Below are 26,421 nucleotides of genomic sequence, written 5' to 3'. Positions count from 1 at the left end.
ATTGTCCTGAAAATTGTCTTGTCACTACATCAATTTCCAAATTACCACTTCTGAGGGCTGCCCCGCTCCCTCCCTCCTTTGGATGTGCCTGCTGCATGTGCTTGCACCAGGCCTCCCACCCCCAACTCCAGCTGTTCTTCTGACCATGGCGGGCATCATATGGAGGGCTGAGAACACAAAGAAATACTTAGCCCAAGGGCACACGCCCTTTAGGAGTATATAATCTCTACTCTCTAGATAGTAAAAATGTTATGGGAACAAGTAAGACGTATACATGAGTATTGATACATGAGCAGATCAAGTTTTGTATTCATTCATTTGTACAGCAGCCCTTAATTGAGGCAGCAGACCAAGTCTTAGTAGAATTTCTAGTCAAGTAGAAGAGACTAGCAAATAATCAAAATAATGGCCATGATAGAAATGCTAGGAAGGAAGTAAACAAGGGACTATGGTAGGGATTTCCGGGAGGGTTCACCTTGGATAGCATCACCGACAAGATCTTTCTGAGAAGGTGGCATTTAAGCAGCTGAGGAATAAAAGGTGAAAAGATGCTAGCTGCTCAGAGGCTAGGGAAGGGCGTTCTTGGCAGAAGCCTGCACTGAGGGATGAAAGAGTAGGGGGTGTCCAGCACTCTGAGAAAGAGACTTTCAACTGGATTAGAGAAGGTAGACAGTGTCTGTAAAGTGTCAGATGCTTGTGTTAATTCCTGTTGATTCCTATTGTGACTTCAAGAAATTTTAGACCTGTGTCATCTAATATGGTAGCCAGACACCACATGTGGTTATTGAGCACCAGAAATGTAGCCAGTCCAAATTGAGATGTGCTGTAAGTGTAAAATGCAAACCAGATTTTAAAGACTCAGTACTTAAAAAAAATAAAAATGAAAAAAAATAAAATGTTTCATTAATAATTTTGATATTGATTATACGTTGACACGATACTTTTTGATACATTGGGTTAAATTAATATACAATTAAAATTCACCTTACCTGTTTCTTTTAAATTTTGTAAAAATCTGGCTACTAGAAAAAATTTAAATACATATATATGGCTCACATTATATTTCAGTTTGTCAGTTCTGTTCTAGAATACAATTCACTTTGATATTTTAATGAATGACAGTAACCAAATTGGCTAAGTGAACACCGAAAACTGTTTTGCCCTTTTGAGGTGGTATGAAGAAGACCTAGAGTTTGCATTTCTGATTAGCGACATTAAAACTGTTAGGAAGCCTACCTTTAAATTGGTACACTGTTGTTTCCTTCTCTGTTCCTGCTGAATTACCCTCTGATATTGTATAGCGTATACTTGCATACATAATGCATAAGAATATATATGAGGCTCTGTGGAGTTAACACTCTTGGGGAAAAAAAATGTGTAGCCTTTCAAATAGATTAAAACAGTTTACTGGAAAAAAAATAGCAACACGAAAAGATTTTCTTTTCCAATAAATTTTAATAGTTACTAAAATGAGGGTTCTGGTCCGTTAAGATACAGCTTGCCAAGTCTTAAAGCTGAGTCACTTTTTTCTCTGAGCACCTACCCTACTTCAGCTTCTTTCCAAGCAGCTGTTAGAAAGAAGTATGTTGATATTTTGATTCAAGAACAGAGCACAGCACAAGAATGAGTCTAAAGCCAATTCACCCTTCCCAGAAAATGCAGGAAGGAAAATTTTGCCAGCCGCTTCCCCCCCATTTGTTTGTAGGGCAGTCAGCCTCAGTGTACCACATCTGATGTGTCAGTAAGACTTAGTAACATTGATTATATTTGTTAGTAAGACTTAGTAACATTGATTATAAGGCATTCGGAGAATGAATGATTTAGGATATATTTTATAGGTACTATACTGAAAAAAAAATCTCAGAAGAAGGTGGCCGGTGCATGTGACTATAATTTACATAGTGTCTGCATATAAGATTTATAGAATCTGTAGAAATGAGGGGAAGGAAATTCTGGGTGGAGGACAAATGCACATAGGAATGAATGTTAGGTCTTGCAAACTTTGAGGCTATTCATTGGACTGAAGGGCATGAAGTGACTTTGAGGTGATTAGACAGTTTAAAAGATGTATAAGTGACTTCTGTGCAATATTTGTGTGCACTAGGTAATTTTTATTACAGTTTCTGGGAGACTGTTCATACTATGTCATCTCTGATGATCAGGAGTGAGGCTACTTGATTAATTCAGCCTGTGCTTTGGGCTGTCTCCATCAGTGGTCATGGGATGTACTTGGCCCCCTCATCCCCCCAGTTGGTTCCTCATGTGATCCACACTTTGGACCACATGCAGACTGTGGCTGTCAAGAAAGGAAGCTCAGGTGCCTATATAAGAAGCAAACCTGTACCTTTAGTGTCAAAGCATCATGCTCCAGCAGCTTAGCTTGCCAGCTAAAGGAGCTGTATTTAATGAAATTTCTGGGGTGGAGCCAACAGCTTTATTCCAGGAAGAGGAAATAACAGTCAAGAAACCTCAAGAGGACATTAAGATAATGTTCTAATTTAAAATCAATTTTATTGATACCTTATAAATTATTATGGCATTTTTTCTTGACCAGGTAATAGATAGCACTGAAGCCTTGGAAGCAAAACATGAATGACTAAATATTGAAGTGCTGTAGATTCTACTGCATGAAGGAAAAAAATATGTAGGACTTTTGTGTATTCTAAGTATATTTAACTCACGGAGCCCTACTGGAGGGCAAGGGGTATATTTCATTCATCTCTGTATTTCGTACTTAGTGGGTACGTATCCATAAGTGGACTAAGATTATGTCATGTTTTCCACATTAGCCAAAGAGGTAAAGCTCTTCGTGATGCTCCAGACTGTTCTTCACAACACGCACTCTCCTCTAATCCTCACAGCCACCTTCTAAGGAAGTACTCCTGTTGTCCTCGACACCCACTGGAGAAATGGAAGCTTGGAGAGAGGTTCATTAACTTGTCCAAGGTCACACAGCAGATGGTACAGACTGGTCTCGAACCCATAGCTGTTTGACTCGGGTACCCATAGCATGACCATTGTACATACTTCCTCTCTCCTTAATCATTCCTCTGGTTTGATAGAATTTTGATTACTATCTGCAAAAGAAATTTATCTTGAACTGAGTTTTTCTTACCCAGAGAGAAGCAGAGAGACAAAGACGACAACAGACCATTTTAAAGAACATGTTGTTCACAAAATGTTATAGAAGGTGAAACATTTATTAAGAACAGACTCATTACTTTATATGGAGATTATATTAAATATTGTTTTATCAAGGGCAGGCCTTCAGAAAGTCCCAGTCATTTTTGAAGGTGAATTTTGATTTATGTTAATTTGAAAAAAGCAGGTTCTGTGAGGATTATATACAGATTGTGTTTTTAATGACTTCCTTAATCAAGCAGGTTATTTTTTTAAAAAAAGGTCTTACTGTAACGAGCGGTAAACTGACAACCAGTGACTGGCTCAGAGCCCTACCGTATTCAGGCTTTTCACCACCAGCATGCTATAAATTTTAAGCTAATACATAAATTTGCATGTGTTATGAGTCAGTATGTAAGACGTGTGCATTTTGACGAAATAATTTTCATTTTAAAATGTTTATACTTAATTTTCCCCAATTGAGGATTATTTTCTCCATCTCTCCTGGTTATTTCCTTATAAATGAGATAATAAATGTTAAAATGTTTTATTATAAAAAGAGCTCTGTGAACAGGAATATAAACATTTTATGTAATGCTATACAATAAAACCTTAATCAGAAATGCTCTGGGATATGGTATGGTTAGTTTCATATAGAAGTTTATTCACGATATTACCTTTCCTTCAGAACTTGTTGAAAGTGTTTTACAACCGTGAAATGCCCTGAGTAGTAATGTGACTGTAATTGAGTCCGGGTGACTCAGGATGGTAGGGCCCTCTGCTTGGAAGGAGGAGTGGGCTGGGTCCCTGGCTGATCTCCAGCAGTACCTTGGCCTTTCTGTATTCGAGAAAGTCACCAATATCTGTTTCTCTTCTAGATATCACTCTTTTGCAGAGGAAATGATGATTGAGGACTTTGATTATGGCATCAATAAAAGAGTCTACAGGGCTCTTGGGCCTGCCTTCTCTGTCTTCTCTGCCCCAACTGCCATAAACAAAGTCCCCCTGAATTGTCCCTGACCCAAACTAATTCCTGTACTGAAAGAACTACAGTTAAGAGTAGCAGTATATTCATCTTCTAAAGTGGGCTGGTTTTGAGGGTGAAGAGACCTGGACAACAGGTGTGAAGTGGGGACAATCCGGGACTTGCAGTCACCCTGGCCAGATTTTCGTGGTGCCCTCTGCCCTGTCCTTATCCTCTTTATCTGTTTGAAAGTGGATTTACCCTTTGGTGCCAGGTAGATGGGGTGTCTGAAGGCCGCAGCTGATGAGCAATGAGTTTTAGAGTTCTTGATCATGGTTGTCCACTCGACCTTTATAGCATATTCTTGCCGGTTGGGATCTTGTAAGTGGGCAGGGACATCTGAGCACTGCACCTGTGCCAGTGGAAAGCAGAGTTAGTTTGATGTGCATTTGAAATCGAATTAGAAAGTCCAGCGTGGAGGTGGTATTTATAGTCTTGCCTGCAGTATTGAACCAAAACCTTATTGTAATTGTTGAAAGGAGATGTGTTTTGGTAATAGCAGCCTATTGGAACCATTATTACGGATTATCTGCATATCTATGCTGAGGGGGAGGGCTTCCCAAACACCTAGAATAGTCCTTATGTGAGGCTTAAAATAGAAGATCCACACTAGCTCCGTAAGTAAATAGTGTGCAGCACACAGTCACAGGGCTGAGTTGCTATTGCTAGGGCTCACTTATTTGCCAAGGGCTGTGCCTTATGCTTTATGTGGCTTCTTTCACTTAGCCCTCAGAGCAGCCTGGTTGACGGAGTGGGTGGGGTGTTGCTGACTGCAGACTCCAGACTGATTGAGACTGAGCAACATCCTCAAGGCTACAGGGATATTAAGTGGAAGATTTTTAACCCAGGCAGTCTGGACTCCAGAGAGATGCTCTTGCCTGCTAGTAAAATCTGTGCTACCTGTTATTATAATTAGCTGATTGTAGCAGCACTGCCTCTTTTGGGGCGGGAGAATGCTTTATGGAGCTCTTTCTCATACCTGGTCATCTTTGATCTTGAGGTGGCAGAGGAGTCACAGCAAAGGGGACGGTGGGGTCACCCGTTTAGATTGCTGGAGGGCTTTGGTGTGACATCAGTAAAGGGTCTTACAGGGCTTTAAGCCTGCCTTCTCCATCCTCCCCACCTCCACCACCATAAATAAACTCCCCCTGAGTGTCCCTGACCCAAACTAATGCCTGTACTGAATGAATTACTGTTAGAGTAGCAGTTTTGCAGCTGACTTGAACAGTAGCCTTAGTAAAGTCCAGGTTGGATTTCAAACTAGGATCTAGAATTTTTCTCATTTTGAGATAACATGATTTATAATGTTAGGAATTAACTGACTTTAAAGTTTATCTTTTATTATCAAAGCAATTAGGATTTCCATATAAGATTCATAAAGATATACTATTTTTTTCTTATTTTCGCTGTTTCCCTCCTCTTTATCTTTTATTAGACATCTACCTTGTTTTTTCAATATCCCAATATGTGTTTATTTTTTAAAAATACAGAACTTTTTGTTTTTTAATTCTAGGTTATTACTTTATTTTTGAGAGGTTTTTATTAACAATTCACATTTAAGGTATTTTGCCCTTTCCACATCGGCCACCGCTTTCTGATTGTGACTCTTCGTTCATAACTAATTTGCTAGTATATTTACATGATCAAACTGTAATGAGAAAGATTTATGTTTGATGTTTCTAAGTTTGTAGATTTCTAAGGAGTAATAATGCAGCTCCAGTAAGTTTCTTATGTAATAAGTTAGGGAAATATCTAACCTAGCTAAGCTTTTAAAATAACAGTAGAGAAATAAAAAATAAGCTTTTCTTGTAAAAGCGTGACTTTGTCTTTATCAGTATTTCATTCCTCCTGTTCGCATGTCTAGCAAAGATCCAAATGGCCTTCCAGTGGCAGAATGGTGGACTTGTAAGATTCATGATGAGAGTCCGTGCCAAGTCCAATTTGATTCTAGAGCAATTATGTTATTAGAACATTGCTGATTGCCCCAGTGCCTATTGTGCAGCTTAACCTTTAAATGCTAGTGATAATTAACTACTTGATCATTCTACCAGGAAACTCCAACATGCAACTCTGTTCTGCAGTAAAATTCACAAATAAAATACTGTCCACAGTGCCTGAAACAGCCGGCTTAAAAAAAAAAAAAAAGCTCTTTGTACATGTGTGCCAATTAATAAGCATTACCATTCAGTATTAAGTTTTAAGAAAGTATTTTGTCATCGTTTAAAAATCAGTTTTCCTGACTCCGTCCCAGCTTACCCTTCCCCCTTGACATATACACACTACCAAATGTAAAATAGATAGCTAGTGGGAAGCAGCTGCATAGCACAGGGAGATCAGCTCGGTGCTTTGTGACCACCTAGAGGGGTGGGATAGGGAGGGTGGGAGGGAGGGAGACGCAAGAGGGAAGAGATATGGGGATATGTGTATATGTATAACTGATACACTTTGTTATAAAGCAGAAACTGACACACAATTGTAAAGCAATTATACTCCAATAGAGATGTTAAAAAAAAATCAGTTTTCCTTTTTGACAGAGTGAAAATAACGTTAAGTGTGTAGTATCCGTAATCATACACATGTATACACAGTTTTTCTTCTTTTTGTAAAATATCACAGTAGTAGGATGAAGGCATGTAGAAGTAGGTAGAGGATTAAGGTGAAGAAGGGGGCAGAGCTGCCAAGTTGCCAGATCCAAGGGGTGCCACGCCTCAGATCCTACTCTAGTGAATGGTTTCCTGTGGATTTGTTTGGCCAAGAGGCCCTCTGAAAAGGAATGTATCACATGAATTTTGGATTAAGATTGAGGAGTGCCGAGGGGTTGTTCAGTCATTTAAGTTCGAAAAAAATTCTTGGCAGTTCTGTGCCACTCACTGCGCTGGGTGGGTGCCCCCGCCCCCGGGAACCCACAGCCTGGAGTGGGAAGCACCTTGTAAACAAACAGCTATCAATTGATTGGGAGCGCTCCACTCATTGGGTGAACAAAATGTTAAGGGAACAAAGAGTGATTAATTCTGCCTGACAGTGTCTGAGAGAGCTTTGAACAGTGATGCTTAGAGCTGGTTCTTAAGAATGGTGAGGGAGGATTTCAAAAGGAAGATACTGAGGGAAAGGGCATTCTTGAAAGCCAGGAAAAAAGGCTGCCAATGCAATGAAAATAGATGGCGCACCAGGGAGCAACAAGCTCAGAGCTCTGAGACAAGGCCCAGGCCCTGGATTGGGGCAGGGAGTGAAGGGCTTTGGAAAGCAGCTATACTCAGAAGTTTGGTCTTTTTTCCTATGGACGATGGGACACCATTTGTCATTTTTAAGGAAGGGTGAGAATCTCCGTTTGGGAAACGAATCCCAGAAATGTGGAGGATAGACTGGAGAGGGGAGAAACTAGATACAGGCTCTGGCATTAAATATGTTAGGTAGTAGCTCACAGATGGTGTTTGTGTGCATGATTTCAAAGAGGTAATGGTTGTAAACACCTGATTGCATTGGGTCATGGTAGGAAAGCAAAGCAGAAGCATTGAATCAAGTCTTATGGCTTGGGAATGAGGATTGGAACTCAGCGGACATATATGAAAGTCAAGAAGCAATCAATCCACTTTTTAAAATTGTTTGGCTTCTAGCGTTTTGCTTCTGTCTTCAGGCTTAATGAATAATGCCTGCCATCTTTTCTGCCACCAAACATAAGAGTGTATGTTTGAGTAGGGATAGTTAGAGGGCTTGGTGCCTACATTTAAGGGACTGATACAGGAAGGAAGGGTTTAGGGTTTTCCAGCCTCTATCAATGGGAACTCACTGATCCTTCTCAGTCTTCCTCCTCCTCCAAACTCCCACCCTGCACCCCTGCCTTTGGAGCTAGTGGAGGAGTTGCCGTCACCACAGCTGACCACTAGGGGGTGATCTTTTGGTAGCTATACCGACACAGGGGTGGAAAAAAGACTTAATTATTGCTAACAGACTAATAAGGTAAAGAAAAAAAAGTACAAGGAGTAAATTTTATATAAGATGAGTAAAGTTATAAATGAGGAAAAGCTTTACTGAACAGTTTTCTGAATTGATTTGGATGCCAGGCAAAGATTCTGGTGGTGATTCTTTGTTCTTCCTAGAACTTTTTTCCCATATCTCCAAGTTTCCTTGTCTCTGCCCTCCAAGATCAGCCCTTTCCCACCCCAACTGGGTTAATCTAGTACTTGGGAGTGCTGTCCTGGTGCCCCCCTGAGGGACTTGGCTCTTCAGGCCTTCAGTTCACCCTCAACAGGTTAGCCCTGCACTCAGCCCTGCTCCCTCTCCTTATACCTCCCCTTTATTTTAGAGCTTCTCCTTGGTCTGTGTGAGACTGAGTCACTAGCCAATCCTTGAAGTTAGTTACAGTTTTCATCAGTGCTTTCTTCTTCATCTATGGTTTTAAGCTGTCGTATCATCTCAGTGTGCCCAGTAACCACCTGACCTCGATGGCAGACTCATTCTCTGTGCTTCAGAGAATTTCTCTGTCACTGGTGTTTGTTTTCTGTGTGTGGTACTCCTCCAGCTGAGAGCTCTTTGGAAGAGCAGAGATGACAGACATGGCCTGAGCCCAAACAGATCACCCCCAACTGTGATTCCGAGAAGGAGGGACCATCTTTCTATTCCCTGGTCCTAAATGGGGTTCCTGGATTTCCAGAGGTTAAAGAAAAGAGCAGATCATGGAAACTCTAGGAGTCAGAAAAATAATAAAGTGCATTTTTGTACGTGTGGTTTTGTTGTTGTCGTGTTGTTGTTGTTTTACCTGCCACTCTGCATCTCCCAGGCCCTTAAGTTGCGGAACTAAAGCAAAATTCTGTAAGTATGACCTTTGTGTCACCATATTTGGGTGCTAAAATCCCCAAGGAGTACCTCTCTTTTTTTCACTGAAGAATTAGTAATTATCTCTCAAGGTGGACTCTAATTTATTCAGTTTCTCTATAGAGGCTTGAAATACTGGCTTCTCATCAGCTGGCAAATTAGGGGTGGGTGGGGGGCTGCCCTTTTCTTTCTCCTCTTTCTCTTGTATCTGCTGCCTTTCTCGATAAAATACAAACTTCTCCTTTAGACCAAACCCCCTCTGCCTTTTGCGTTTAACCTGTTCCCTGCCTCCTCTTTTTATTCCTCTGCTCCCTCTGTCCCATCTCTACTTCTTTTGTCTTGTTCTTTCCTTTTTCCCCTTTTCTTTTTTCTCTATACCTTTGTTCTCATCTTCCTTTCACCTCCTCCCCTCTCTCCTGTCTCCTCTTAACAGCTCTGTGAGTGTGTGCTAAAGAATGAAAAGGAGATAAAGTCTCAAGTGATTTAAAAAAATGACATTGTTGAATGGCTGGTCATCTCTCAGTCCCGCTTCCCTTTCTAATTCCAGAGCTCTTCGGTATCCCCGTCAGCCAGTTTCCGAGGTGCTGAGAAGCACAGAAACTCCACAGACTACTCCTCTGATAGCAAAAAGCAGAAAACTGAAGAAAAGGAGATCGCAGCTCGTTATGTAGGTTCACTCACCTTTGCTTTGGGGGAGGCAGTTTACCTTGCTTTTTGATCAGCGGCCTTTTTACCTTCTTACTATTACCAACCAAAACTAGAACACAAGATAACAACATCCTAGGAGGGAAAAATAGTTATTGCAGTTCTAGCTGTGTCTCAAGTGGCTGGCTGAAGGTCTGTGTTTGCAAGTGAGGGCACATGTGTCTGTGAGCCGCAGAACAGTGCTTTATCCTGCAACCGATAGAAGACTTGTGTTCCATATTATTTCTATTAGATGTATTTGCTTCCCTCCATAAATTTCAAGGTGGTCGGATTTTCTGTGGCCAGCTAGAAATGTTAAGGAAAAAGGTGAAATCACAGACAACCTGTTAAAATGTCTAGATGACCTTCTGTGCTGAGGAATGTAGCACGTTTTGTGGAATATAACTTGCAGAAACATCCAGATGTGTCCCTAGCATGAGTTGAAGCTCATTTTCCTTCGGTGGCTGGTTCTTCAGATCACACAGTGAAGGGGGCAAGTGGGATGGGACTCACTGGTGTGGAGGCAGGCCGACTCCACCCGGCTTCCCCTGGTGGTGCCCTGCAAGACTGCAGGCCTCGAAGGAAGCTGAGAACTTGAAATTGCATGTGAAACCTCCCAGTTTAAAAATTGTGGCTCTTTATCTGTCTTTGAAAGACACTGACAGAACAAATCCCACCCTTCTGTAGGCTGGATTATGCAGCGTGGGCCTGCCAGTTGGCACCTGATACTAGAGTAATAAGCCATAAGCTTCAATTTTTTAAACTACAGTGGAATCGTCCTGTTTCCTATTACCTACCTCGTAACATCGTCACGAAGCTTAAAGAACACAGTTCATTGTGGAGTGTTTAGCACTGTTTGGTGCAGTTCATTTTTATAAAATGTGAGGAGTTAATGACTCTGGACTTACCTAGGGTAAATCTGGCTGCCTTTTCTTTTCTTCTTCTTTTTTTTCTTTTTTTGGCTGGGGGAGGAGATAATGCTTCTCAATTGTCAATGCAGGACAGCGATGGTGAGAAGAGTGATGACAACTTGGTGGTTGACGTTTCCAATGAGGTATGTTTATGGCTCATTTGACTTCCTGCTCTTAACCAGTTATAACAATGATTAGTGTCCCGACAATTAGTATCCACAGTGTTTCCGTAATTTCTGAAGGGGCCCACGTTTTATTTACCTGAAAAATTTATATTACTGATCCTTTTTTATTGCTACTCTACACTATGAAGTGCAAATGTGTTGTTACCACCATGAATGCACACCCCTTGGCAAGTGACCTGCAAATTTGTAGAGTTTTGATTTTTGTTTCTGTTTTAAATAAGTACTATAAATTTTGTAGTATTTTCATTGATCTCTATACTGAATATTTTCTTCAGCAACTTGATGAGTCTTATGATCTATTCCAGAACATTTTTTGCTTCTAAGCTGTTGAAGACTTTTGGCTAGAAACGTCCACACCAAGCACTCTGGCACTGTGAATGCGCTGTGCTGCATTTGATACCCTTGATGTTCCTTTGTAGGATCCATCCTCACCTCGAGGGAGCCCTGCACATTCCCCAAGAGAGAATGGCCTGGACAAGACACGCCTTCTCAAGAAAGATGCCCCCATCAGTCCAGCCTCGATCGCATCCTCCAGCAGTACTCCTTCCTCCAAATCCAAAGAACTTAGCCTTGTAAGCAGTTCCTCACCATCTTTCTTAGCGTTGCCCGTTTCCAGATGGTTAGGTTAAATTATTTTTAAAATTTTGTATTTTCCACATTTTTCCATAGGACTTTTACCACCAAGCATATGTGTATGTTCAGTGTTCAAGTTGAACTGACAAAAGTACTTTTGGAACAGAGCGGGTTCACTGACTTTGTTGGTGATGGATGTTTGTTTTGTGAGTCTTTTTGCAAGGATAGGGGAGGGGCATGAGGAAATTGAGTGAAACAAGTCTCAGCGAAAATGAAGAAATATATACTAGGGTTACAGAATTTTGTCACCTGTGGTTTATGGTAAATTTAGTTTTTGGCTTGGATGTGATTTTGTTGCTAGCTTTGTTGGAATTACCAAGCTATGTATGATTGCAATAATTTTCCCTTCCTATCTAAAAAGTAATCTGTCATTTATAAAAGTCTACCTTGACTCACACCACAAATCAGAAATGCACAAATAAAACTGCTTGCAAGTCAGGGTAATCTCCCCATACCCCCTTCTTCTGTGGCTGTGTAGTTAATTGCATTTTTATGTAGTGTGCCTTCCTTTTTCCTCACCAGTTGTGTCCTTGTAACATAGCATTAAAAAAAAAAAAAAAAAAAGACAAATTCCGTTTTCAAATAACCTTTTGAATTCACAGCTGAGGGAAAGAAAATTCCTCAGTTTGTCTGCAGTTTTGGAGAATGTGTCTGGCACAGGGCTAGATTAAGTTTTTTTCTCTTGGTCTTCCGGCCTTGTAACGGCAGCTCCTCTGTGCTGATCTCTGTGATGATTCAGGCTTGGATCTTTTTTAATGGGACCTGTTAACCAGGGGAGCCTCTTGTGGCACGAACAATCCATCAGGAACCCAACTCAAACCACTCAGTATTAACGCAACCAGCAAGTGGCCAGTCACATCGGGACGTCATGATTTGTCAGCGTCTGTCTAACTCAGACCAGTTTCCTGGAAATGGTCTACTGTGCCCCAAATTCAGCTTTGATTTATGTCCTCTTGAACATTGGTTTTGTGGTCTCAGGAAACACTTTTTGTTTCTTTGATAGCTCTTTTTAACTAATGACAATAGAGGCCCATGCTGAAGAATCTTTTCCATTTCTTTTTCCTTTTCTTTTACCTTACCTTTTCAGAGGTTTAACATAATTGTTAAAATTGTGTTCTAATTAGCAGTGTATTCCATTACATCTCTTGTTAGAATGAAAAATCTACCACTCCTGTGTCGAAGTCCAATACCCCTACTCCACGAAGCGATGCACCCACCCCAGGCAGTAATTCCACTCCCGGATTGAGGCCTGTCCCCGGAAAACCGCCAGGAGTCGACCCCTTGGGTTAGTGAGAAAAAAGTTTCTCTACATATTTATGCTTCCTGTTTTTAAAGAAATCAAAGCAATTTAAAGAGTGTAATACATTAAGAGTACTAATCACCAGCATTGACTGGCTGTAAGTTCTTTAATCCAAATCAAGTGCCTGGCACTTACCATGTCTGACACATAGTAGGTGTTCAGTAAAATAAGGGGAAGACATGAACCCTGATGAAGGCTTGAATGACTTTTGAGAATATTAAAATAGGCTTATTTGAACTATGGATCCTACTTTTTAACATAGGTAAGAATGTGTTGCTCCTGATATTCATTATACTTCATTATTGTCTCATGTGTGTATCATTGGTTTTCCTCCTTCCTTCCATTTGGGTCTGTAGCCTCGAGCCTAAGGACCCCCATGGCAGTACCTTGTCCGTATCCGACCCCCTTTGGGATCGTGCCGCACGCTGGGATGAATGGGGAGCTGACCAGCCCCGGAGCTGCCTACGCGGGGCTGCACAACATCTCCCCGCAGATGAGCGCGGCCGCGGCCGCTGCAGCCGCAGCCGCGGCCTACGGGAGATCGCCAGTGGTATGTTTGTGCGCTTTTACAGCATAAAAGTGTTCCAGAGCTCAGAGGGTTGCCACACGTATTTTTTCTTTTTAAGGAAGTTTATGAAATTTGAGGGATTTATAGAGGGACCTGTGTGTATTTATAAATTAAACTGCATGTAATCATATTGTGAGATTTATTTTCTTTTGTAAGGTGAGGGAATTCTTTTGTTTTATGTTCCTTTTTTAAAAGAAATTTTTAAACCTACCGAAGTAGAGCAAATAATATAGTAAATATAGTGAACCCTTCATTTCCATCATGAGCTTCAATAATAATACTGTTTTTTTCATGTTTCTTCCACCCCCAAGTATGTTACCATGAAATCATGAACATCCTATCATTTCATCAATCAGTACTTGTGTATTTATCTCTAAAATCACATTTTTAAAGCATCTATTCTCCTAGGATTTGGAAAGATACTGAGTAGGATGCAATGAGTTGATGTAACCATGTTTGTTTTTGTTGTCTTGCTTGGGAAAAATTTTAGGTTGGATTTGATCCACACCATCACATGCGTGTGCCAGCAATACCTCCAAACCTGACAGGCATTCCAGGAGGAAAACCGTGAGTACCTGCCTCTGCGCTTTGTGCTCACTGTGTGTCTGGGCCCTCGCTGGCCCTTTGGGCTCTGAGCACTGCTAGACAGTGTGGGCAAGTGCCTGCGGCTTGTGGGGTGGTTTTGTTTCTGTTTTTTGCAAAGTATTTTTCATTTTCTCTTAGCACAAGGGAAGAGGTAATGAGGTGGGGTTTTGTATTTTCAATTTAAAATCTCAAGCTTCTAATATGGAAATGCAAATTGCTGAGGCATCTCCAGCAGTCAGGTCTTCTCTACATCTGTTACTGATTTCAAGGCAATTCTTTTTGTTGCCTTGGAAAGAAGAAGTCATCTTATGTGCAAACCTAGATGCTCAGAATTTGAGCATGTTAGGAAAAGACGTGCCAAACTGCAAAGGCTGAAAAGAAAGAAGTGTGGTCTTACGCTCGTTTGTGTTTCTGGAAAAGGTGGCTTGCTCAGTTGGCTTCTTGTCCTGTAAGCTGGGTATTTGGAGCCTCTGTTTTCATGACCCCCTGGAGCTATGAAGGCAAGACAGACACATCAGTTGTTCCAGCCTCTTCTTGTACGTTCTAACCTCTCCCCGTATGTCATTCCTCATCCTGCATTTTAATCCAGTGCACCTTTCTGTTACTACCTGTGCACAGTTCTCTTGGCTCTTTGGCTTCATCTTCACAGTTGGTGCTCACAATTTATGCTTGTTCAATGAATGAATGAAGACATGTGCCGATCTCTCCCTTCACTGACCTCCCATTGCTTATTTATTCACTGCTATACACTCAGGCACTTAGTTGTCACCCTGTTGTTTCCTGTGTGTCTTCTTTGTTCCGCATGTTGCTGGCTCCACAGTGTTAAACATGCCTGACCTTGACCCTTCCTTCACTTTCCACCTGATAGATCATGTTCTTGGCCCTTCCTTCTGTAACTTCTCTACACACTCTACCCTGAACTTCCCTGTTGCATCAAACACAGTGCAGGCTCAGTAAGTATTTGACTGATTAATAAGGGAGGCAAGGCAAATTAGACTCTGAGTTCCTTGAGAGTTGAAGGTATAAATATCAATTACTGTAAAATTCCGTGTACTTGTGTGTGTTCTGCAAATACTTGTTGAGTGACAAGTCTTGTTGACCAAGAATCCTGGTGTACTTGAAGGTGAAAGTTTGGTCTGTTTCAAGCAGTGACTAAATAACAAGGCCATAGGATTAATCAAATAAACTGAATGCCTACAAGTACCATATGAACCTGTGGGGACAGAGAGGTTCCTTGAGGGAAGCGGTATCATGCCGTTTTCAGATACTGTAGAGTTACCACTTAGTTAACCGGCAGTTGCACCCAGAACTATAGTGTAACCACTACCAGATGAGGTGGTGCTTCTCGTCTCTGCTGCTGCCCAGAGGCCCGGAGGGGTGAAAGTGTTAGGTGTATCTAAAGAAGCAACAACAGTCTCAGTGTGGGGATTGGGCCAGTTGAACCACTGTAAAATCACAGCTGGTCTGATTCAGGAGGCACTTCTGAGCCTTGATCTGGGCTCCCTTCCTTCCCCCAGTCTTGACACATAGCATTATAAAATTGTTGAGATCCTTTTGGGAGGAAGGTTGATGGGTTTCACGATGGCTGAGGGATTTTTTTTTTTTTTTGAATTTTTGAATTTTATTTATTTTTTTATACAGCAGGTTCTTATTAGTCATCCATTTTATACACATCAGTGTATGCATGTCAATCCCAATCTCCCAATTCATCCCACCACCACCACCACCACCCACCACCACTTTCCCCACTTGGTGTCCATACGTTTGTTCTCCACATCTGTGTCTCTATTTCTGCCCTGCACACCGGTTCATCTGTACCATTTTTCTAGGTTCCACATGTATGCGTTAATATACGATATTTGTTTTTCTCTTTCTGACTTACTTCACTCTGTATGACAGTCTCTAGATCCATCCACGTCTCTGCAAATGACCCAGTTTCATTCCTTTTTATGGCTGAGTAATATTCCATTGTATACATGTACCACATTTTCTTTATCCATTCGTCTGTCGATGGGCATTTAGCTTGCTTCCATGACCTGGCTATTGTAAATAGTGCTGCAGTGAACATTGGGGTGCATGTGTCTTTTTGAATTATGGTTTTCTCTCAGTATAAGCCGAGTAGTGGGATTGCTGGGTCATATGGTAATTCTACTTTTAGTTTTTTAAGGAACCTCCATACTGTTCTCCATAGTGGCTGTATCAATTTACATTCCCACCCACCATGAAAGAGGGTTCCCTTTTCTCCACACCCTCTCCAGCATTTGTTGTTTATAGATTTTCTGATGATGCCCATTCTAACTGGTGTGAGGTGATACCTCATTATAGTTTTGATTTGCATTTCTCTAATAATTAGTGATGTTGAGCAGCTTTTCATGTGCTTCTTGGCCATCTGTATGTCTTCTTTGGAGAAATATCTATTTCGGTTTTCTGCCCATTTTTTGATTGGGTTGTTTGTTTTTTTTGATATTGAGCTGCATGAGCTGTTTATATATTTTGGAGATGAATCCTTTGTCCATTGATTCGTTTGCAAATATTTTCTCCCATTCTGAGGGTTGTCTTTTCGTCTTGTTTATGGTTTCCTTTGCTGTGCAAAAGCTTTTAAGTTTCATTAGGTCCCATTTATTTATTTTTGTTTTTATTTCCATTACTCTAGGAGGTGGATCAGAAAAGATCTTGCTGTGATTTATGTCAAAGAGTGTTCTTCCTATGTTTTCCTCTAAGAGTTTTATAGTGTCCGGTCTTACATTTAGGTCTCTAATCCATTTTGAGTTTATTTTTGTGTATGGTGTTAAGGAGTGTTCTAATTTCATTCTTTTACATGTAGCTGTCCAGTTTTCCCAGCACCACTTATTGAAGAGGCTGTCTTTTCTCCATTGTATATTCTTGCCTCCTTTATCAAAAATAAGGTGACCATGTGTGCATGGGTTTATCTCTGGGCTTTCTATCCTGTTCCATTGATGTATATTTCTGTTTTTGTGCCAGTACCATATCGTCTTCATTACTGTAGTTTTGTAGTACAGTCTGAAGTCAGGCAGTCTGATTTCTCCAGCTACGCTTTTTTCCCTCAAGACTGCTTTGGCTATTCAGGGTCTTTTGTGTCTCGATACAAATTTTAAGATTTTTTGTTCTAGTTCTGTAAAAAAATGCCATTGGTAATTTGATAGGGATTGCATTGAATCTGTAGATTGTTTTGCGTAGTATAGTCATTTTCACAATATTGATTCTTCCAATCCAAGAACAGGTATGTCTCTCCATCTGTTGGTATCATCTTTAATTTCTTTCATCAGTGTCTTATAGTTTTCTGCATACAGGTCTTTTGTCTCCCTAGGTAGGTTTATTCCTAGGTATTTTATTCTTTTTGTTGCAATGGTAAATGGGAGTGTTTCTGTAATTTCTCTTTCAGATTTTTCATCATTAGTGTATAGGAATGCAAGAGATTTCTGTGCATTAATTTTGTATCCTGCAACTTTACCAAATTCATTGATTAGCTCTAGTAGTTTTCTGGTGGCATCTTTAGGATTCTGTATGTGCAGTATCATGTCACCTGCAAACAGTGACTGTTTTACTTTTTCTTTTCCAATTTGTATTCCTTTTATTTCTTTTTCTTCTCTGATTGCCGTGGCTAGGACTTCCAAAACTGTGTTGAATAATAGTGGCAGGAGTGGACATCCTTGTCTTGTTCCTGATCTTAGAGGAAATGCTTTCAGTTTTTCACCATTGAGAATGATGTTTGCTGTGGGTTTGTCGTATATGGCCTTTATTTTGTTGAGGTAGGTTCCCTCTCTGCGCACTTTCTGGACAGTTTTTATCATAAATTGGTGTAGAATTTTGTCAAAAGTTTTTTCTGCGTCTATTGAGATGATCGTATGGTTTTTCTTCTTCAATTTGTTAATATGGTGTATCACATTGATTGATTTGCGTATATTGAAGAATCCTTGCATCCCTGGGATAAATCCCACTTGATCATGGTATATAATCCTTTTAATGTGTTGTTGGATACTGTTTGCTAGTATTTTGTTGAGGATTTTTGCATCTATATTCATCAGTGATATTGGTCTATAATTTTTTTTTCTAGTATTTTTGTCTGGTTTTGGTATCAGGGTGATGGTGGCCTCACAGAATGAGTTTGAGAGTATTCCTTCCTCTGCAATTTTTTGGAAGAGTTTGAGAAGGATGGGTGTTAGCGCTTCTCTAAATGTTTGATAGAATTCACCTGTGACGCCGTCTAGTCCTGGACTTTTGTTTGTTGGAAGATTTTCAATCACAGTTTCAATTTCATTACTTGTGATTGGTCTGTTCATATTTTCTATTTCTTCCTGGTTCAGTCTTGGAAGGTTATACCTTTCTAAGAATTTGTCCATTTCTTCCAGGTTGTCCATTTTATTGGCATAGAGTTGCTTGTAATAGTCTCTTAAGATTCTTTGTATTTCTGTGGTTTCTGTTGTAATTTCTCCTTTTTCATTTCTAGTTTTATTGATTTGAGTCCTCTCCCTCTTTTTCTTGATGAGTCTGGCTAATGGTTTATCAATTTTGTTTATCTTCTCAAAGAACCAGCTTTTAGTTTTATTGATCTTTGCTATTGTTTTCTTTGTTTCTATTTCATTTATTTCTGCTCTGATCTTTATGATTTCTTTCCTTCTACTAACTTTGGGCTTTCTTTGTTCTTCTTTCTCTAGTTCCTTTAGGTGTAAGGTTAGATTGTTTATTTGAGATTTTTCCTGTTTCTTGAGGTAGGCTTGTATTGCTATAAACTTCCCTCTTAGAACTGCTTTTGCTGCGTCCCATAGGTTTTGGATCGTCGTGTTTTCTTTGTCATTTGTCTCTAGGTATTTTTTGATTTCCTCTTTGATTTCTTCAGTGATCTCTTGGTTATTTAGTAACGTTTTGTTTAGCCTCCATGTGTTTGTGTTCTTTATGTTTTTTTCCCTGTAATTGATTTCTAATCTCATAGTGTTGTGGTCAGAAAAGATGCTTGATATGATTTCAGTTTTCTTAAATTTACTGAGGCTTGATTTGTGACCCAAGATGTGATCTATTCTGGAGAATGTTCCGTGCACACTTGAGAAGAAAGTGTAATCTGCTGTTTTTGGATGGAATGTCCTATAAATATCAATTAAATCTGTCTGGTCTATTGTGTCATTTAAAGCTTGTGTTTCCTTATTAATTTTCTGTTTGGATGATCTGTCCATTGGTGTGAATGAGGTGTTAAAGTCCCCCACTATTATTGTGTTACTGTCGATTTCCTGTTTTATAGCCGTTAGCAGTTGCTTTATGTATTGAGGTGCTCCTATGTTGGGTGCATATATATTTATAATTGTTATATCTTCTTTTTGGATTGATCCCTTGATCATTATGTAGTGTCCTTCCTTGTCTCTTGTAACATTCTTTATTTTAAAGTCTATTTTATCTGATATGAATATTGCTACTCCAGCTTTCTTTTGATTTCCATTTGCATGGAATATCTGTTTCCGTCTCCTCACTTTCAGTCTGTATGTGTCCCTAGGTCTGAAGTGGGTCTCTTGTAGACAGCATATGTACAGGTCTTGTTTTTGTATCCATTCAGTGAGGCTGTGTCTTTTGTTTGGAGCATCTAATCCATTCACGATTAAGGTAATTATTGATATGTATGTTCCTATTATCATTTTGTTAATTGTTATGGGTTTGTTTTTGTAGGTCCTTTTCTTCTCTTGTGTTCCCCACTTAGAGAAGTTCCTTTAGCATTTGTTGCAGAACTGGTTTGGTGGTGCTGAATTCTCTTAGCTTTTGCTTGTCTGTAAAGCTTTTGATTTCTCTGTCGAATCTGAGTGAGATGCTTGCAGGGTAATCTTGGTTGTAGGTTCTTCCCTTTCATCACTTTAAATATATCCTGCCACTCCCTTCTGGCTTGTAGAGTTTCTGCTGAGAAATCAGCTGTTAACCATATGGGAGTTTCCTTGTATGTTATTTGTTGTTTTTTCCTTGTTGCTTTCAGTAATTTTTCATTGTCTTTAATTTTTGCCAGTTTGATTACTATGTGTCTCGGCGTGTTTCTCCTTGGGTTTATCCTGCCTGGGACTGTCTGTGCTTCCTGGACTTGGGTGGCTATTTCCTTTCCCACGTTAGGGAAGTTTTCGACTATAATCTCTTCAAATATTTTCTCGGGTCCTTTCTCTCTCTCTTCTCCTTCTGGGACGCCTATAATGTGAATGTTGTTACATTTAATGTTGTCCCAGAGGTCTCTTAGGCTGTCTTTATTTCTTTGCATTCTTTGTTCTTTATTCTGTTCCACAGCAGTGAATTCCACTCTTCTGTTTTCCACGTCACTTTCCGTTCTTCTGCCTCAGTTATTCTGCTGTTGATTCCTTCTGGTGTATTTTTCATTTCAGTTATTGTATTGTTTATCCCTGTTTGTTTGTTCTTTAATTCTTCTAGGTGTTTGTTCTTCAGTTCTTCCAGGTCTTTGTTAAATGTTTCTTGCATCTTTTCGATCTTTGCCTCCATTCTTTTTCCGAGGTCCTGGATCATCTTCACTATCATTATTCTGAATTCTTTTTCTGGAAGGTTGCCTATCTCCACTTCATTTATTTGTTTTTCTGGGGTTTTATCTTGTTCCTTCATCTGGTACATAGCCCTCTGCCTTTTCATCTTGTCTTTCTGTGAATGTGGTTTTTGTTCCACAGGCTGTAGGATTGTAGTTCTTCTTGCTTCTGCTGTCTGCCCTCTGGTGGATGAGGCTATCTAAGAGGCTTGTGCAAGTTTCCTGATGGGAGGGACTGGTGGTGGGTAGAGCTGGGTATTGCTTTGGTGGGCAGAGCTCAGTAAAAGTTTAATCTGCTTGTCTGCTGATGGGTGGGGCTGGGTTCCTTCCCTGTTGGTTGTTTGGCCTGAGGCAACCCAACACTGGAGCTTACCCGGCTCTTTGGTGGGGTTAATGACAGACTCTGGGAGGGCTCATGCCAAGGAGTACTTCCCAGAACTTCTGCTGCCAGTGTCCTTGTCCTCACGGTGAGCCACAGCCACCCCCCGCCTCTGCAGGAGACCCTCCAACACTAGCAGGTAGGTCTGGTTCAGTCTCCCCTGGGGTCACTGCTCCTTCCCCTGGGTCCCGATGCACACACTACTTTGTGTGTGCCCTCCAAGAGTGGAGTCTCTGTTTACCCCAGTCCTGCCGAAGTCCTGCAATCAAATCCCGCTAGCCTTCAAAGTCTGATTCTCTAGGAATTCCTCCTCCCATTGCCGGACCCCCAAGTTCGGAAGCCTGACGTGGGGCTGAGAACCTTCACTCCAGTGGGTGGACTTCTGTGGTATAAGTGTTTTCCAGTTTGTGAGTCAGCCACCCTGCAGTTATGGGATTTGATTTTACTGTGATTGCGCCCCTCCTACCGTCTCATTGTGGCTTCTCCTTTGTCTTTGGAAGTGGGGTATCATTTTTGGCGAGTTCCAGTGTCTTCCTGTCGATGATTGTTCAGCAGTTAGTTGTGATTTCAGTGCTCTCACAAAGGGAGTGAGCGCACGTCCTTCTAATCTGCCATCTTGAACCAATCTCCATGGCTGGGAATTTTTGTTCCTGGAGTGACAGAGACACACCGAAAGCAGTTGGCAAATGACGTCAAGAACCCCAAAGAGAGCGTGGTGTGTTCAACAGAATATGAATTCTGGAGTGTGACAGATCCAAGTGTGAATTCTGACTCTGCCAGTTGACACTAGGAAGCAAGTGACTTTATTGTGAGCTTCAGTTGGCTCATCTTTAAAGCAGGGCTGGCACCTCCCTGATAAGGAGGGCATGAGGATGAGATGATATGGTATATGTTTAGCACAGTGTTTGATATGCAGTGGCTCTTGAGTCAACTGCAGCATCATTTCCCCTTGAGCTTTGCCCAGGTTGTTACCAGTCTTTCAGTTGCTCATGCAGTAGACCATAGTGGGAGGCAGAGATGGCCCAAGGAGATTAGACTGAGTAAATTAGACTCCCTGTTCCTGTCATTGGTATGTCTTTACCAAGGCACCAAGGCATATAAATTCACACTCATTTATGCATATAGAGAGAAATACTTTCATTAAAAATTTTTGCAGAGTTGTGAAACTTCTGCATGTTTTTCAACAGGAAAACTATTTTTTGTGCTAGAACATAAAACATAATAAATCACCTAAAGGCCTCCCTCACCACACACACAAAGTAACTGCCTTTCTCTAGAAAGACTTACAACAGTCGCACATCTCTGTCCTAATTATTTTTACAGAATAATTGCTAGATATTATCAAAAATTATAATTAAATGCATGTTCCAAACTAATTAATAAAATAGCATTTATTTGATAATTCACATTGGGTCCACTTGCTTATGCTGGTGAATTAGCAAAGGTTCCACTCAATAAATAACTAGAATGACAGCAGAGTTTAATTTCAACACAAGCCAAAAGTGGACTTTTTTCCTCACTTGCTACTTATATGAGACTTTTATAAATAGCGTAAAAGTATTTGATTAAAACCATTGCACTAATTATATTATGGGAAATGACATGTGATTTCAGCCATAACAAAAAATCTCAGATTTATGGGTTTTAGGCTGCTCAGAATTCAGAAATTCTTCTCTGTTGTTGTTTTGATTTGTTTTTATAAAGCAAGATTTTTCAAAATAGGAACAATTCCTGACACACAGCAAACCCTCAAGTATTTGTTGTCTTGCTAACCTGCTAGTGGGTTCACATGCTACTAGAACCCAGTCTTCTGTCCTCCTGCATTGAAGTATCAGTACAACAGCCAGACGTTTCATTGTGAATTCAAGGTCTAGTTCTATCTCGTGAGACATTGGAAACTTGGGCAGGGTGTCGCAAAGCATGGAAATGATGAGTATGGCATTACAGAAGTGGGCCTCTCATAGAGGGAGGTGGAGGTGGGAAGGCCAAGAATCTTCTCGACTATGCTGGGGTTTCATCGAAAGATGGTGATCCAAATAAAACGGCAACTTCGATACACATGTTTTAAACATAGATTTGCAGATGTCTGAATTGTTTGAAGTATAGTTCTGTCAGAAAGTCCAAACTTCCTTTCTTTTCACCATCTCCCTTGGAGATCACTCTTAGCTTTTAGTAGCTTTGCCTGCCGAGAGAGAATTTCTCTGTCTCCCTGCACCTATTCCTTCCAGCCCTGTATTTTTAGTTGTTTGTTGGACATCTCAGCTAGGCATCTTGAGTGTGTATTACTTGCACTACAAATTCATCATATTCACAAAGTGCTTCCCCAGACTAGATGTTCCTGCCAATTTGCCTGCTTTTCAGAGTACTCCGTTCCTTGTTCCCTGAGTTCAGAAACTCAGCTATTATTGGCTTCTTCCTCACATCTCATTAGTTGAGTCCTACGCAGTTTCATAACCAGTTACTTCTAGTGTGTCATCCTTCTCCTTGCCTAGTTCAGGTCCCCCATTGCCTCTCGTCTAGATTATTCAAATAATTGTCTCTTATTCCTCCTATCCACTGTACTCCTTGCCACCAAATTTATTCTATGAGTGGCTTTGCCCCAGTAATGTCCCACTCCTCCTACTCCTAAAAGCACTCTTCAGTAAATTCTGTTTGTGAAATTCTCAGGCTGGCCTTCTAGGCCCTCCCTTTTTTATATATTGTGTGTGTGTGTGTGTGTGTGCGCGCGCGTGTGTGCGTGCGCGCGTGCAGTGTATTTTATCAGGCTGTGCTCGGGCCAGCTCCTTCAACCACTTACTGTGTTGGGTCATTGTTGAATAAATGAATTCCCCAATTAAAACCAATCCAGGACTTTCCCAGATCATTTCACCTCTTCCTTTTAGAGCTGCTCCCTCCACCTGGAATGGTTTTTCCATCTTCCTCCCTCTTTGGTAAAATCCTTCCATTCTCTAAAAACCACCTCCAGCACCACGTGTCTCTCATGAAGCATAAGCTTTATTTTTGGTTTTTGAACCACCACAGAACTTCATCCTTCCCATCTTGCACCTGGTATTGTAATCACTTCTATACTTTTCTCATCATGCTTCCTAGATTACAAGCCACTTATGGGCAAGGCAAGTGTCTTACCTGATACTGTATCTCAGCATGACATCTAAATCAGAATATGTGGATAAGGAGTACTGATGCATTTAATTAGGTAGAAAAAGAAAAGGTTTTCAAACCTGGGCCTCCCTAATTTCTAGAAAGGTTGGCTTTCATTACACATTCCAGTACTCTTTGCTAGCTACACGTCAAAGAGTTTGTTGAAATCTGATGATAAGTATGTACTAGAGCTTTCTTTCTTCCAGTTTTGAGTGTCTTATATATATTAATAGTAAACAGGGGGCTACATTGTATCCTTAATGCAATTAGGCTCTTGAAATTCTTAATAAGGGAGTTCCAGGAGCATAGTAGGTGCTCACAGAGTGGTTGTGGTTGAGTTGAAGAATGTCATATTGAAAACCTCAGAAGAAATGGTGTGCCTCATTTCTTAACTATTTAAATTCTCAAGGCTCTTTAAAAAACATTTAGTTATTCTAGAGGGGAGAGAAGGGATGTCTTTTCAAGGAGATTATCATTAAGAATGTATGACACCATCTCTAAACTTGGAATAATCTTCCTTTTTCTGTCTTTAAGATTTAGTCGTCATGACCTCTTAATTGCTAAATCAATTAGCCTTTGTCTCCGTCGTCATCCCTCAGAATCTCAGCCTTTCTCTACAAGCATTACTGCCTTCCCTCCTTGCCTGAACTGACGCCTGGCTCTCTCCCAAGGGGACCCCTTCACCTGCAGCCCTCCAAGGGGTGCCCTTTCATTTACTTCACATCAGCAGTCGGAGCCAGTGGCAGGGCTGATAAAGGCTGTGGTTGATTCCTTCCCCCACCTCCTGTTCCTTTCCAGTCCCTTCCAGAACTGAACTCATTCTACCTTCTTGTGAAAACCCAGCCCCTTTCAGGCCTGTGCCATGGGTCTCTACTCCCTCCTCAGCCTTGTTGGGAGCTTTCCCAATGAGTTAAAAACTTGACACTCGGTCCACTCAGAGCCTGCCATCATCCTGGGTGTCGCTGCTGTTCACAAGGTCAGCCCCCCAGTAACATCATCTCAGGGCTTGGGCCATATCACCTCTAGTGAACCTCTGCCCTTCTCGACTTCAGTTACCTACTTACAGACCCCAAAGAAGACCCTGTCACCAGCCCTCACTGTCACCTCCAGGATCCACATATGCCATCCAGTACAGTCTTCTCTGCCTCTACCCAGAGAAATCTTGAATTGCAGATCCGTTCCCAGCTTTCTAACTGTCTCTCAAGCCCTGGCTACTAGCTTCCCCCTAGATGGCTGCACTAGCCCCCTGACTAGTTTTCCCTCTTCCATTCTGCCACCTACAATCCATGCTTCCCCCAACAACCAGAACAATCCTTTGAAAACATGAACTGAATCATGGCGCTCACTGCCCCACACACAAGTCTCCAGTGACTTCCCACTCCACTCGGAATAACAGCCCGAACTCCGCCTCACAGCCTACGAGGCCCTTTTTCACATGGCCCCTGCACCCCTCTCCAGCCTGTCACTCTCCCCTGAGTGCCCCTGGCTTTCTCCCTTGCTGCTGCTTCTAGGACTTGCATTCAGTGCCCCCTCCCTTCTCTGCGTGCAAGACTAGGTCCTCCCTCAGCTCTCAGCTTGCACACCGCCTCGGACCTTGCTGCGCGCCTTCCGTCTCTTTTATCTGAAACTCTGTGTGTGTGTGTGTGAGAGAGAGAGAGAGAGAGAGAGAGAGAGAGAGAGAGAGAGAGAGCACATTTACTGCCGTCTGAGGTTACTGATTTATCAGTTTATATATTAGCTCTTTTCCCTTCTAGGATGTAGGCTCTGGAGGATAGGGACTTTGAATATCTTATTCACCTCTGATTCCCCAGCATCTGATAGTACCTGACTCATATTGGGTATTTAATAGATATTTTCTGACTAAGTGAATAGTGTAAGCGTCCTACCTCCCTCTGGCCTTCAGTGTACCATACTCCTCCTCATACCATCTTCCTTTCTTGGCCAAGGAAATTAATACCTGTTCTTTATATTGCAGCCCCATTGCCATGAATTTCCCTGTTCTTCTCACTTTGTCAAATTCCCAGAGTACGTGGCCTGTCCATTGTTCATAGCATTGACCATCTGACATTTTAATCTTTATATATGTTAGTATCTCACTAATGAATCAGCCCCTCAGCCCACCTGCCACCTACCCCCAGCCCCCAGAATGTAACTTTTGGAGAATAGGGGGTAGGTGGGGTTTTTTCTCTCTGTTGGCTCCCCAGTCCTTTCTGTTGCATCCCCAAGTGCCTCTCGCACTGGGATAACCCAAGAAATATGTGACTGACCATCTACTCCCCCTTCCATGTTACTGTCTCTCCTGATTATCTACCTCTCTGGCTGCTCTTGCTGGAGGTCCCCTACATGTTGTAAGCATTTTCTTAAATTTTGCATCTAGTCTACTCATGACATGATCTGGCCCAGGATTATTCTTTTCTGCTCCTTTAGCTTCAGCTATCACTTCTTTGTGGATGAGCACACATTGATCTTTCTGCTCTGAACTCCCTTCTGAATCCGAGCGCTCAACTTCTGGTTGAGATGTTTGGGCTCTCACCTGCCCTCAGGTTGAAGAAAACCGTACCA

General features: G+C 41.2%; 1 protein-coding gene across 8 annotated transcripts in view; it reads left to right on the top strand.

The window, feature by feature from the left end:
• Positions 1-26,421, top strand: part of LOC133097894 (transducin-like enhancer protein 4) — a 144,555-nt gene that overhangs the window by 109,320 nt on the left and 8,814 nt on the right. For all 8 annotated transcript variants that reach the window (XM_061200323.1, XM_061200322.1, XM_061200320.1 and 5 more), the window contains 6 exons: positions 9,504-9,623; positions 10,641-10,694; positions 11,156-11,308; positions 12,522-12,654; positions 13,026-13,219; positions 13,728-13,804. In XM_061200323.1, the coding sequence (XP_061056306.1) occupies positions 9,504-9,623; positions 10,641-10,694; positions 11,156-11,308; positions 12,522-12,654; positions 13,026-13,219; positions 13,728-13,804 (731 nt within the window). The remainder of the gene's footprint in view (positions 1-9,503; positions 9,624-10,640; positions 10,695-11,155; positions 11,309-12,521; positions 12,655-13,025; positions 13,220-13,727; positions 13,805-26,421) is intronic.

This window comes from Eubalaena glacialis, chromosome 9, assembly GCF_028564815.1.
Source record: "Eubalaena glacialis isolate mEubGla1 chromosome 9, mEubGla1.1.hap2.+ XY, whole genome shotgun sequence".
Taxonomy (NCBI): Eukaryota; Metazoa; Chordata; class Mammalia; order Artiodactyla; family Balaenidae; genus Eubalaena; species Eubalaena glacialis.
The sequence above is the reverse complement of the archived record's forward strand: the minus strand, read 5'-3'. Positions and strand labels throughout refer to the sequence as shown.